At 39.7% G+C, this 15,091-nt stretch overlaps 1 protein-coding gene across 2 annotated transcripts in view; it reads left to right on the forward strand.

The window, feature by feature from the left end:
* The first annotated feature begins 3,503 nt into the window (after positions 1 to 3,503).
* Positions 3,504 to 15,091, forward strand: part of AGMO (alkylglycerol monooxygenase) — a 208,518-nt gene continuing 196,930 nt past the window's right edge. The window contains exons 1-2 of one of the 2 annotated variants that reach the window (XM_076331409.1): positions 3,504 to 3,647; positions 10,341 to 10,471. In XM_076331409.1, coding sequence (XP_076187524.1) covers positions 3,519 to 3,647; positions 10,341 to 10,471 — 260 coding nt within the window. In that variant the 5' untranslated portion in view covers positions 3,504 to 3,518. The remainder of the gene's footprint in view (positions 3,648 to 10,340; positions 10,472 to 15,091) is intronic. The other variant, XR_012994728.1, reaches the window with a different exon arrangement.

Below are 15,091 nucleotides of genomic sequence, written 5' to 3' on the forward strand. Positions count from 1 at the left end.
AAGTTCTAAGACTAGTATGTACATTTACCACAGTAGGTTTCCACAACAGACTGCCTGAAGGGTGTATTATTTTCTCTGGACATCTTGGCAACCCTTGAATAAATTGATTTTGCTAACAAGTTGCCCTGAATTAAATAATTTAGAATGAGCATATATAAGCACTGTTCTATTGTTAGCAGTCCTGTGTAGAAGAAATGGAAAGTTAGCAGTAAGTGGCCAAGTGCATGGCATGACGTTGATTAATATGCAGAACATCCCTGTCTTCAGGTTTCTGGAGTCAGTATTATGCTGTTATTAAGCACTGTGTATTAATACATACAGTTTATGAAACATGAACAAATAAACACTTGAATAATTTTTTTTTAAAAGGTACTGTATGATGTAGGGTTTACCACTGGCAAAGACAACGTTCAAAGTATTTCATAATACCAGTTTTATAATAACACTGATGCATTTAGTGCTCCCCTCATGACATCCATCGCCAAGTGTGAAAATAGGTGCTGAACACCTGGAGTAGTGATGCAAAAACATTCTGACATCTGCTCATCACAATGTACTCATTTAAAGTGTTTCTATAATCAAAGATACTACTATGTAAATAGAGCATACTAAGCCCAGCTCCGTTCTGGATATGATTCAGTTTGCTGTGAATGATTGCCAAGGCAGACTATATCGCCCATCCCAATTTCAACCTGCCCTAATTCCCTTTATGAGTTTATTATTTAGTGCTGGTTTAGTGCTCAGAGAGACCCAAACAGGAAGCCTCTGGGCGTTCTCTGTTCATGAAGTGGGTGGGATAGAGTTCTTTAGAGAAAACAAAATATGATCCACCTACAGATCATGTTAGGCCAGCTCCCCAATTTCCTCTAAGTAGAACAGAGGCTTTTGTTGCCTTAGTTACTGGAACGATCTACTAGTCAACAGCAGAATCCCAGTCTCCAGACAGAACATCCTTCTGCATTTTTTGATGGCAGCACAGGATGGGAAATATCTACTTTTTTATTTTTTGTTGTAAAAAGAAAAAAAAGTAGGTTATTTAACTCTCTGCAGAAAATAAAACAATTAAAAAAAAATAAAATCTTGCAAAAACAATTCTGCAAGGTCACTGAATGGAGAGAGCATTGTCTGGTAAAGGGTTAGAGCTTCCACTAAAGCAACATTCCTGAATGCTTTATTTTCTAAGAAAAGAGCGAGCACTGGAAACTGCATGCTAAGTTTCAAGGCTTAAAGAGACAGCAGCAACTACATTTGTACAGCCAGATTACTCAAGCTTGTCTAAAACTCATAGATGCTCCAGGTAGGATTTAAAATTGTTCTCCTCACCAGAGGTGTAGCTATTGTAGTGCTGTCATTTATTTTTCCTGGGACACAAGCTGGAAAACACAACCCACCTGTTTCCCCCGTGAGGCATAATCAAGTCCAAATTCTTTCCTTTAGCTTTGAAAACAAGAATTTCACTATGGTGATACTTGGGTGATAATTTACACTGAAATGGGGGTCCAAAATAATAATTTTTAAGAAAGTATAGAGTCCAAAAAAAGGGATGGATTCTCTTCTTCCCCAGAATGGTGTGATATAAGGTAGTGGTTCCATGGTACCTGAAACGTATCTCACCTTGTGTGGCCATGGGCTCCCTTGCCCTGCTAATCATTCTTCTCACCCCAGGGTGGTCCCCAGATGATACTGTTCACTGATAACATTTTTTTGTGGGATTAAGTTTTGGTCATTTTAACTCTGCGAGCTGGTAGTGGAGCAAGATGAACACCAGCACCAGAGCAATGAAGGGCTCAGGGTGGCCTGCTGGGATGGTGTGGCTGAGGTTAGGGTGAGTTCAAGGAGCTTGAATGTGAGAGTAATGCTATTGAAATACTTAGGCTAATCTAAGTGAAAAAACAAACATTTTCTACCATATGTCATTGCCTGCAATGAAGATCTAGTCAGAATGCTGTTGATTTGTGTGATTTTGAGTAAATTTGGAATTTTCATTTAGATGAATTCAGATTTTAGAAGTTAATAACTAGAGTTCTGTAAGAACCTCAGATTAGTATAAGTCAACATTGAAGTTGAGAACACTACGATGTAATTTTAAAGCATTTTAATAAGTTTATTAATTTTTACTTATATCATAGTACTAGTATAAACTACACATATTAAGAGAGTGCCCGAATCTATTTCACCATTAATGCCATTTTAAAATACTCGTGCTTTGTTCAGCTTAAAGTAGAATATTTTTATTGGTACTTCCAGTAATTTTCTGACATTCATGCACTACAGTATTTTTACATTATTCAGACTGCAGAATATTGTTTAAATCTACCCCCGCTGTTGTTTAAATGGCAACATATTTAATACAAACATCACAAATGTGCATTACTTCAATTATTTTAATGTCAATTTTTACATATGTTTCTTTTTCTAAACAGACATTTCAGCTGAAATTACCTGTCATAGTTCCTTTCCAAAACTAAGGGTTGATTCAAAGTACAAAGTTTTTCTTAATTTAATGACTGGCAGGATTTAAATTGTGGCAAAATCCTTTACAGCAGGATTTACAGTCCATTTCTTCTGCAAAGACCGTAAGTGGAACTGAGCATTTGAGATGAAGGGGTTGTTGGGACATTGTGTTATTTTATTTCTGACTAATCTATTTTATCACAAAGCTTATTATTTGTATTAATGCCAAACATATCAAGTGTGACTGACAAACATTTGACAGGGAAATGCATGCTCCTGAGCTTCAGACTGAAGGCTTGAATGTACAAAACCCGTCCTTATTCCCATTTCTAAAAGCCATTTTCTACAAGGATCTAGCATACATTTGTTTTCACTGTTTCTTCGTATTTCCCATTTTTATTCCTTTGTAAATGGAAGCATAATAGATGGCTTCTAGAGGCTACCGTCAGTATAGTCATGTTAATTGGAGCTCTGTAAAATTGAGCCGTGACAAGCCCTTCTGAAAGTTTAAAAAATAAACACTTTTAATGGGAAGAGTGCTGGACTGACCCACGAACAAAGGAGCCAACAAGCACGCCCTCAGCTTGTTTCTCAAAACCCTTAACACTTTGGTTTTACAAAATTCTGCTTTGTATGCAGAAGTCAAAACCTGAGCAGTATTTTTTGTGTGTGTGGAAACCTGTTTAAAAATGAAAGAGGCTAGCTCGAGCTCTGCCGGTTAGGGATTTTTGAGGGCATGCGGTGGGCAGGTGCGCGAGGGCTTTCTCTCGACTCCCAGAAGCGGGCCACGCGCGTGACGACACACACGAAAAAACCCACGAGAAAACCTCCAAAGCAGCACGATTCGAAGAGAAACGAGAGATTCGAGGCTTTCCCAAAAGCAGCCTGCAAGCCCCCCAGGCGCCACGGGGAAACGAAGCAAGGCCGTCGGGCCGCGCTAGCAGCCCCAGCGCTGCCCGGCGCCTGGGAGCGGGAGCAGGCGCCGCCGCCGCGCGGGGCGGTCCCCTCCGTCAGTGCACCTGCAGCCGCGGAGCGCAGCGCAGCGGGGCGGCGGCGGCCGGGCCATGGGCAGCGAGGCGGGAGGCCCGCGGGCGACCGCGCCGGGGCAGCAGCTCCGCGCTCTCTTCTACGTGCTGCCGCCCGGCGAGAGCTCCTTCCGCACGGTGGAGGAGGTGCCCGACTACGTGGAGAAGGTGAGAGCCCCTTCCCCTCCCCCGGCGGCATCCGCCGCCGGCTCCTCCGCCCAGCCTGCGCGCAGCTGCCGCCTGCCTTTTTGCAAAAGCCAGGGGCGGCCCAAGGAACCCACGTCCGCGAAAGGGCACCTAAATTAAGCTTAAATTCCCTGTCTTTCTCGGACCGCTTTCGCGCCTGGGCGCTCTGTCTGCAAGCTGCCTGTGTAAGCTGCCTATGTAACCGCGCACTCCAGTGTATTTTAAATGACGGCTCGGATGCTTTCTCCTGATACCAGGAGCCGAAGTTTTCAGAGAAGCACCCCAAATATCTGAGGCTTGATGCTCACCTTGTTCAGATTATCAGTGCTGCTGGATACAGTGACAGCAAACTGAACTGAGTAAACCAGAAAACACGGTACTGTGCTTGGCTGTTACGGTTCTTAAAGCAAGCAAAAAGTCAGGTCTCTTTGTGCCCTTAAGGCCAGTGCTACAAGCTCAGTCAAAGAAAGAAAAATAAAAATTTCTATTTAAAATAAAAAATAAAGATTGTTTAAGAGAATAGAGAACAAATATTTGTGTTGGGACAGCGCTGTCTCCTAAAGCTCCAAGGCAAGAGTACAGAGGTCAGGGGTGAGAACTCTCTTGTCAGCAGGCAGCAGCATATCCCTCCCTCCCCTCCTGCCCTGCCAGCTTATCCACTTCCATGAAGGTACCTTTGCTCCCTTCTGTCCTACCTATTGCACATATCTTGGTGCCCAGCTCCTGCTGAGCCTGGAACCGATGTGAGCTTTTCATGGAGACAGCAGATAAACACTATTTTGCCCCTTTCAAAGTAAATTCAGTCCAGCTTCGCTGAAGATCCACACTTTTTATACGGTTCCTGGTAGCTCTGACTAGCTCCTCTGCCCGGTAAACCTTGGACTGCTGTGCAGCAGCTGCTTTTGGCCTGCAATGGGGGTGTCATGGATTGCGCAGAGCAGTGCAGCACTGTCAGCAGCTTTCTGGGAACGGCAGTATGCAGCAGCCCCTCGCTGATGGCTGTTATCAGCAAACCTTGCCCTTTTGGACAGGGTAAGCAGACAGCTGCTGCAAAGCCAGCCTGTGCGTGCAGTGTCTGGTCGATGGACAACTTTCCTCAGAGGCATTTTGCAACTGAGCTGTAATGTCATGATCGAGGAAGTCTGTCTGGAGCTTGACAGTTCTGCCTAGTCAGCTGATCTCTCCCTCCAGCTCTATCGCCTATCTCAATCCCTTTTACTGTTCCCCCATTTCCAACAGAGTATCATTCACTTTCTTGCCAGCAGCATTCCTTAACATCCCTGGGCTTTCTTCTCCCATGCAGACCTGTGCAATATTCAGCTCAGACCTTGGCCAAACCTGGAATTTCTGCTACTGGGCATACAGCTGTAAAAGTTTGCAGAAGGATTCTTAATGCTTCTTTGCATTATAGAAGTGCCTGCAGGCTTCTACTGTTGTGGAGCTCTGTTGTGATAAGTTTGTAAGGGAATATGTACCTCGCAAAAAACTACGCTAAAAAAGGTTTCCCATTACGGTTATACTTTCCCATTATTGCTATCTTGGGCTAGTTGTACTAGAAACTCCCCATAGTGCATTTGTTGCCAGAACAGGTCTTTTGATGCTTGGTTAGGTGGGTGTGTAAAAGTCTTGTAGTGGTATAGCGGTCTTAACTCTATAGCTTTGGTCTGAGCTCAGGCACCGTTTGTACCTCTTCGTCTGGCCATGTGTTTGTGGGCAGAAGGTCATTATCTACAGTCCCTCTCCAGCTGCTTGTCACTGTTGTCTATTTGACCTACTAGTCTGGCAGCCTCTTTTGGACTGTTTAGGGAACAGCAAGAACAGCAGATCCATTGGATTCAGCAGGGCTAGATTTAATAGTGACCTGATGAGCCATTCAAGGAGGGCTTGGAGTGGAAACCCCTTGAGTTGGTACAAATACAAACAGAAGGGGATGTCTGAGCTCAGTCCAACACAGAACAAAAAAATTTCTGGTGTAGAGCTGGTAATGAATGAGGGCCTTAGCTCAAATAATTCACTCTAAAAGACAGTAACAATGATGATGCAGGTATGAAATAAACTACTGATTACATTAGTGTCTCCTAAACAGTTTTGTGTTTGTTTTGGTTTTTTTTTTCCTGAGACACCATATAGAAGTTGGATTTAGATTTTGGCTTCATGATCTATCACGTGTTTCAGATGGATGAGGGTATTTCTAGTACGTTAGATCACACGGCTACAGCTGTGGGGATAGGCACCTTCCAACATTAGGCAGGTGGCAGAACCTCTTAATTCACTCAAATATTCATGTTTTTAGTGATCTGCAAAATTGAGCACTTTGGTGATTTACAAAATATATGCACTTCATAGCTCTAGCTCAAAGGAACTACTTCTATCTGTGCTGTTACATCTGGGCAGCCAAAGAGAGCAGTGGGTGAAGCAGCTCTGCTTTTGAGAACAGAATAGCTTCATTAGCTTAACTTGTGCGGTGTACTTTCTGGCTGTGGTTGTATTACTTCCATTTTCAGAGGCAGGTCAGATCCTGGTGCCTCCATTGTGCTCTGTACATGAAGGCCCCAAGTCCTGCTCAAAACATGGACTGCTCAGCTTTCAGTGACTAGTAACAAAGCTCTGCAGCAGTTCCCAAGGAAAAATCACCCTTCTAATTAGTCTCCAAAACTCTGGGAAAAGGTGTCCAAATCCTGGATCATAACCATATAATTTATTTTTATGTGAGCTTTTGTCATGTAGATTTTGAAACCCTTGATTTTCCCTTATTTCTAGAAAGAGAAGAGAAAGCAGAAGTCAATTTTCTTTCTCCAGGGCAGAACATCCTGACTCTTACAACATACACTGATGCTCGCCTTGTCCTTTCACGAGCATCCTTTTTGCTATGGATATAAGATTATGCTCTGCATGCCATTTTTTTTAATTCTCTCATATTCTATAGATGGGCAGATGGAGTGCTTCTTTTTGCTTGTCGTGTATAGTTTTCGTGAACAGCAACAACTTTACTTTGCTCCTTGTTACATTCTGAAATTATCACTTGTGTTCAGTAAAGACTTTCATGAGTCAGACTCAAGAGAGAGCACTGTTTCTTCTGCTGTGAGCCCCCAAAATAAAAGCTTTAAATTTGGTAATCACTGTTTTTCTTTTCTATTTACTCTCTGCTTTTGAGAGCCTAAAGATTAAGTTCACATTTACACTCAATTCACATTTTAGGCTTTGCTTCTAAATAATGAGTCACAGACCTTCTTATTTAGTTTTACATGAAAGTTGAGATTTTTATGTTACAAGGACCTGGGACTTTAAGAAAACAGAAACTGTTTCAAGACTTGCAATAAAACCATAAATTTATGCTGAGTTTCAACTTAGAGTATTATTTTTTGCAACTGTATAAAGCAGAAACTGGTTTTAAATGGTCCTTTGCATTCTGTAAGAGTTGGTTACTTATAAGGGAACCCCTCCTACTCAGTGCTCAGAGTAAGACTTTCAAGTTATGGATCAGTTATTCAAGTAAACTACAAGATGATGCAAATCTCCGTTAAGTATTTCTGTGATGGGTGAAGAGAAGGAAGCTGGAAAGAGAAAGAAAGTAAAGCATGTATAGACCAGAAGATATCGAAAGAATCCAGCTTCTGTCTCTGACCTGTGATGCCAACCATGGCTATTTCTTAACTTTGTGCCATTTTGTTTGTAGGGGCAATCCTTGAAAACTTTTGCAGAGCTACCTATCCTCCACAGGTTCCTTATAATGTCTTCACTGTCATTTGAACTTAAACAAACAAACAAAAGTAATGGTTAGGCTAGTGAGACTGTTGTCTCTCTTACTGACTGTCTCCTTTTTTCCTGAATTATTTGCATTATCTTTCTGCTGTCTTACATCTCATCCTTAGGCTGCAGGCTGTTCGGGACAGGGAGTGCCTTTTCCTTCTCTTTGTATGGCATCTAACATGGTACAATCCTGCTCCATGACAATAGCTGTTAGGTGTTATGGTCACATAAATAATACATACTAGTCTTGACATAGTTGATCCCTTTGATCTGCTTTGGACAAAGCTTAATGTGGGTGTGTGGGAGAGAGGTAGTAATTTTTTAGCTACTAAGAGGTATGCCATAAATCTTCCCTTTTGCAGGCTCCTTGATGGGCAGGAGGTTAAGACTGTCTGAATGTTTCTCTATCCTCCTTGCTATGACACTCCCTATTTGTGAGTCAAAAAGTGCTGTCAAATGCTTGGCTGTCTCACAGCTTCACAGTGGGAAGAAAATATTTAATGAAGTCAATGGGAAAGAAGTTATTTTAGTGCATATTAGTATAAAGTCCAGTATTTTAACCGTTTCAGAGGTTGCTAGGTAAAGTGAATTGCCACATAGAATACAGGCATCGTATATTTCCTACTCACTATTTTCATTTAATGAATAAAGCATCCCACTTTTTCTGCCCTGAGCCCATTCAGTTTGCTGTGCAGCTTCTGCTGTTCCGTAACTTCAAACTGCCTGTAGTCTGTGCTAGACCTGGCTCCTAATATTGTGGTCAAGTGTTTCTTCGTTGTTCTTAATAAGACCCTTTTTATCTCTGCTGGAATGTACAGTTGTGGTCATCTGGCTTATTATCAACCTTTGTTTGATAAGTTAGGAATCTGTTTTTTCATTATATAAATTAAGAAAAGTACATTAAAAGTCTTGTCTACTTAGAAATGAAGCAGCTAGAGCGAAACAAGGAGTATTTATATTTTCCTAGAATGTTTCAATGATTTCAAATGGAAGGTTGTGGGGTTTGGTTTTCATTTATTTATTTATTATAGATTTCAAATATCCAAAGATTTACCACATTGGTTTTCTTGGGTGCTGTTGGCTTTATCCATAGGTCTTCCTTTGCTTTCAAAGTTTTTTATATCATCAGTTAGTGTGTATCCCAAACAGGCTTTTAGATACCTAAAATGCTGTTAAAGAGCAAGCTAGGCATCTAAATTAAAAAGTGCCATGTTGATATTAATCTCTGTTCATCTGTTATTGTAACCTAACCCTGAGCTGCTGAAGTTTATGAACTTTCACATTTCCTAGACGCCATAAATCTCTTACTGCTTGCATGGTTTGAATCATCCCATTCTTCTTCCACTGAGCAATCTGGTCTATATCCATCTTAGTCTCTTTAGTGTCCCAGCCTGGTAGGAATTCCCGGATCATATCTCACTTGGCAACAAAAATGAGCACTCTCCAAAATGCAATGGCATTTGCAGAGGCAACATGCTTCTTCCATTAAAATGTATAGGCAGGAGCAGCCCCTCTTCTACAGCAGTGCAGTTTGGAGGGTTTCAGTCTGTGAATCTGTATGTGTTTGCAGGTCACTTGAAGGGGGCAGCAAAAGAAGACTAACAGGGCAAGTTTGGCAGTGCGATGCCTCCCATAATGGTGCAGAAAGTCTCACTGGTCTTGGACTTCTCTAGCCTTGCAAAACATGGTGGGAATTTTATGCCTTAATACCACCGAGAAGGAGTTGTCTGAATGCCTCCAATGTCACCTAAAAGTTTTCTGCAGAGCGAGGGAGGAAGTTGAGTTGAACTTACGTGCACAGAGATCTGATGCAAGTAAAATAGCTCCTTCCTATTTTCCTTGCCACAGGCCTTCTAGATTTTGGTGGCGGTGGCTGATACGCTACTACTGCCTCGTCATTCCTTCCACCAATGAAGTGCAGGGACTGTTAAGACTCCAGTGTCAGTAAAAAAGCATATGCTTTACCAATTACTATTATTAAATCCTTTTTTCTTGCCTATGCTGATGGAAATTTGAGAACAGCTGTAACAATCTTCCTCCACTGATGAAACATGGTATTGTCACAATAATGTGACCAGTCCTACCACTACTCACAGCCATACCTGTCTCTACTGGGTGCTGTTTGTGTGCATTTTCAACTTGCCAGTTGATCTGGGACGCAAGATGGACAGTGTGAATTGAATCCCAGGCTGAAGCAGTGTTGTGAGTGAGAAATGTTTCAGTCTCACTCATCATTATACTTTTCTTTAGAAAGGCAGAAAATTATTTTACAGTTAGTACAACCGAAAAGAAAAAAGGGAACATTGTATCATTGCTACTTGGTCTGGAAGGAGAACATGTTGTATGGCCCAAATTGGAATGGGCTGCATAGTTACCGGGTTCTCTGATGAAAACACATACAGAAGAGCTCTTGCTATCTGCGGCAAAAAGCATGGCAGCAGAAATGCCGAGTAGAAAGAAACTCACTTTAATATGTCTTTCAGATAATATTGTTGGATGCCAAATTCAGTGGTTGAACACATTAAAAAACTGCTTACATATCAAATCGAAAGCAAATTCTGTTTTACCTTGTGGTTAGAGGAGTCCACAAATGTTGTTGCTCTTGCTGATGTACTTGAATATGAGAAATATGAGTTTGGAAAGACTTTTGTGTTTAGTTTTAATGCCATTTAACAATTCATGTGCAGAAGATACGAAAGAAAATAATATGGGGGGAGGTTAGTGCACTGGATTTATGCTGGTGTTGTGGATTAAATGGTAGCCTTGATTGTTCTGATTCGTAAGGTCCATGTGGAGCTTTATCATAGTAGTAGCTAGTAAGGAGCCAGCCAGCCTGAGAAGTATCCAGCTACCTAAACTGCTGTTAGGAAGGGTGGATCTATTTCTATTTGTGTTGTGACTTCTTTTCTTCAAACTCTTTTTCAGAGTATTCCGTTCTTCATTGCTTTTATTGTGCTGGAGTTTGCTGTCAGCTGGGTTCAGAAGCGTAAGCTGTCAGGTCGGATCAATGATGGCATAAGTTCTCTTTCTTTAGGTATCCTGTCTCGACTGCCAGAGTAAGTATACGTGTTCTGTTAGCTTAAGGTTGTTTTTAATCACTAAGAAGGAAGAAAAGAGAATTATATATTGAAGTTGTTATTGCTAATCCAAAATGATTAAACAAGGCAACTGGATCTTACTTTGCTAAAATGAAGTTGCATAAAGAGTGTAAATGCCTTTCTAATCTGTAAGGCTAAATATGATACTTGTAGGATATTTTCCAGCTCCAATGATATTCATCTATATTTGATCTTGGCTGTCACCTTTTGCTGATTCTGGGACTTCAGCTGACTTGACCATATCTTATGTTAGACTGTATGTTAAAATCTGAGTTTTCTTTCATTAAACTTCAGAAAGAAGAAAACAAAACAAAAACAACAAACCAAAACATTATTTTCATTAGCTTTTAAAAACAAAATTGTGTGCATATATCCAGATTGGATCACATGCATATTCACAATTCTATCAAAGTTCTTTGAACTCAGTCATAAGCTTGTGTTTGACTTCAGTGGATTTTAATGCCCGAGAGAATTGTTGCAAACGTGATCATCCAATCTACTCTCCAATGTAAGGGCCATAAGGTTTACCTGAATTAGTTCATGGTGAACAGAGTTGTGTTTTAAAGAAATATCCACTATGGACTACTAAATATCCAGTAACAGGGAATCCAGCAAATTCTTTATATAAATTGCTCTAAGTGTTTTTCAGGAGCTCTAACTACTTCTAAGGAATATCATGGTTTAGATCTGCCTTTGCATGATACGAGCTTCCAGATGATAGATTTTATTACATCTTTTCTGTTAGAATGGGATTACATTTCTATTCCCCATGTATGAATTTACAGATTACCATTAAATTTCATATAATCTGTTCATTACATGAAGAAAAGTTTCCATTATTTGAATTTGACTATATGGTGTATTTTCAAGTCTTTCAATTATTTGCACAGTCCTTTTTCTGAATCCTCTGCAGTTTTTCAGCCTTCTTAGTGTTGATGTCTCAAGTGCACTCCATATTTCAGAAATTACTACATCAGTGCCAAATAATGAAGTCATTTGTTCTCTATTTCTACTTGTTGTTCCTCCCTTTATATATCCCCAGTCCTTTGAGCCATCCTTCATCCCCAAATATTTTTTTAGGTTCTGTGGCTTACATTCCTAATTCATAGGCAATATGTTCTTATCTTTGGCCACATAGAAATACATGGATTGTACATTTGGTCGTCCTGTAATAGTTTGAATCCATTAAATGTTGTCTTTGTTACTTACAGATCCCTGTTTTTTGTCATTGCAAATTTTACTAGAAATCTTCTCTTTCAATCCACGTTATTGATAAAATACATTAAAAGAGCACAGCAACAAAACAATTATCCCTTCTGGCAAGTAGCACCCATTTTCTGAAATGTGTAAATCACCCACTTTGTAATCTATTGAATATTTGACATTTGCTTGATTTTTTTTTTTTTAAACTTTCTAATCAAGAAAAGGTTTGACAAAGTCTATGTCTGTGCCTTAAATTAGGTACAAAGACAACTTGTGATGGATTATCTTAGTTACCACTATCTATCATAGATGAAACCTTTTAAGGAGTTTGATAGATAAGTAATGTCACTTAGAGACACTCTCCCAAACTCTTCATATATCTGCAAATAAGAGTCATGAACTTTCAGCATGAGAAATATTCAAACATAAAGTAATGTCTTCAAACATAAAGTATTGTCTAAGTTATTTGAGAATTTTGTGAAGCTATTTTTGCAGCTAGTGTACAACCTATATTCAAACCATTTTGTTGCTTTGAATGACTTGAGAGCATGATCTTGAAGGAGAAACATTCAATTTTTCATTGTACTTCAAGCTGTCATAACATTAGACTTGTGTGCACCAACTCACAGCCCTAATGAAGGCTTACTCTAGTTTGCATGCAGCTAAAATTGAATTAGTTCAAATGTCGCTTCTTCAACTAAACCCAAATTTTCTAGACAGTCACACACTTCACAGGTTTACCGTGCTAAATACTTTTTTTTTCCATCGGAAATATTCAAGACTGATTAAGTTAAACAGGGGGACAGAGATACGTGTAAAGTAAGTTTGAATGGTTTTGCGAGGCCTTTTGGCTTTAGTTTAAGAATACTAAAATGCTTCAGATGCACTTATTCCTGGAAGAAATGCTTGCTAAGGAAACTAGCGTTGCGTGTGTGGAACACAGCTTTGCAAGGTGCTGAGTACTTTTATTATTTTGGCACTCAGTACTTTGCTGCAGAATTTGGCTCGCGGGCTATGCAGTTTTCGTTCGGATAAGAATTACTTTGCAAGGTTGTTGCAACTGAGTGAACCAAATGATCCTTAAGGACACAAACTTTGCAGGATCAGGCAAATCTGCAGGATCGGTACACTTATTTATTGCTACACCAGCACAAGAAGTCTCTTCCAGGTCACTTGTGCGGCTCTCATGGCTGGAAACACAAGACCCTCCTCAGCAGTTCCTTCCAAAAAAAGAGTTCTGTAAATCTTTTAACTTTCTGGCTGAATGTGAAAGAAACAGGCAAAATACAGATTTTCTAAATTATTTAATTGCATGTCAATATCAGAATTATAATGGTGACTGCCTAGTGTAACAGCTCTTTTGCAAGTAAGAGGAGTGTGAATGATAGACTGGCTAAAAAGGCTTGAACTGGCAAAACAACAGTTTACCCTTCTGTCTTCTGCTTCCATGGTGTGAAAGAACTGGGTCAGAAAAAAAAGGGGGAAAAAAAAATAGCACATGCAAAATCCGTTGCTAAGACTTTTACTTCAGTCTTTCCCTTTCAGGCAGAAAAAAGGTAGGGAAAGCTGACAGAAACTGCTAAAACAATATTTCAGCAGAACCCACAGCATCAGGGGAAATAGTAGTGCAAATCATTAACAGCTGAAGGTTAGATTAACACACCATTGATTGTATCCTCTCCCAGGGACTAATTTTCATTTTCTCAACTAGCAGCAATGGTTTGCCACTTCCTTAAAAAAATCTGTGGTTGAATCTAAAATGGTGGGCTTCAGTCTATTAGAATAAAGCTTCAGATGCATCATTGCAAAGAGTTCTTTACATTTAATGAAAAAATTAGGAGTCACAGACCATATTCAGCCTCTAAGTATGTTTTTCCATTTCACAGTCTGTATAACAGAAGTACTACATATCTTGAGGGAAAACAGTATTTATTCAGTGTTTCTTACTTCATTGTTGGAGAAAATGCAAATCATAAATTGTTGATATTCATATGCCAAATATTAAAAATGTAGGTGCAAGAGGAAAGTCTAATTGGACAAGGCAATGTGTTTTGTTTTTAGGCTTATTAGACTCAACAGCATGTAGTAAGTTGAATTGCTTTGTGTGTACATATCGTCTCTTGTAAAATAGCCCATACATTTCCTAAATATAATTTTCTCTGCCTTAATGCATACTATGCATTCCTCTGCATGTATGAATACTAAATGTTATATGCAGTGAAAAGTCATTTGGAGGAAAGGGAGAAACTTGAATTACTCGGCTTACTCCCAGCATCCTAAATGTTGGTGGTTAAAAAATTTCTGAGAACTTTTATTCTAAATAAATAAATAACTTTTCTAACTAACCATTGCCAGGAGACTTGAAATGCTGCTTTAAAAATATTCTCCCAAGAGAAAGTTTATTTTGGGTATAAATATCCACTATACAAGTATGTGCATTATTTCATATTGGCCCATTTCTTCTTTTAAAGCAGCAGAACATAAATCAAATCAAAAAGTGTTTGGGGGATAACTGAGGTAGGTACATTTTCAAACTAGTTGGGAAAGTCTCCGTTCTTTATGGTCATGCTCAATTGCTAATTTTTAGTGTTCAACTCTGCAACACAGTCATACAGTGTATGAGTGTGTGTATTTATATATATATGTCTAACACAGAGTTTTGTCAGTCAAGTCTGTAATGAACTTCTCCATTTCTAAAGAGAACATTACAATTTTTATACATTATTTACTTTGGTTTTTGAAACAGAGGAGATTAAAGTTCTCTGAAGTGTTGTTGAACATTAGAAAGGAATGAGAAAATGCTTTTTGATTACTTCATGCTCTTACGCATCTTAAGATATCTGCACATGAGCAGTAATTGAATCAAAGGAGTACAAATCCTGTTTCTCCTGTAATCCAGTGTGGTTCACAGTTTTGTACGTCATCTGGATCTTAAATAATCTTTTTCCAGAAGTTAGATTGAAGAGGCAGTTTCATGTACATTTTAGACCAGCACTGCTCTCAAATTAAGCACCTTTGACTGACTTGTACTTGCTGGTTGCTCATTCCTGCCTCTGCACCTTCTCTCCCGTTTTGCCAGCATCAGCATTTGTGTCACCCTGTGGTAAAGTGGCCCAGCAAGCAGATCCAGCACCCCCCCACACCCCCATCATACTAACCTGCATCAATTCTTACTGTGCAAAATCATGTACCAGAACAAGAGATGGGCTTAGAAAATAGCAGTCAGGGTTGCAGGCTAAGAAATACTCAATTCTTTTGTAGCATTACTGAGTTATCTGCTTTAAAACATACGTAAAATTGCAGTCTGAAGCCAGAAGTTTTCAATTCTTAAGAGTAGCAATACGCAGAACTGATTAGAATGGACTTGGTTCAAGC

Source organism: Aptenodytes patagonicus, chromosome 2 (assembly GCF_965638725.1).
Source record: "Aptenodytes patagonicus chromosome 2, bAptPat1.pri.cur, whole genome shotgun sequence".
Classification (NCBI taxonomy): domain Eukaryota; kingdom Metazoa; phylum Chordata; class Aves; order Sphenisciformes; family Spheniscidae; genus Aptenodytes; species Aptenodytes patagonicus.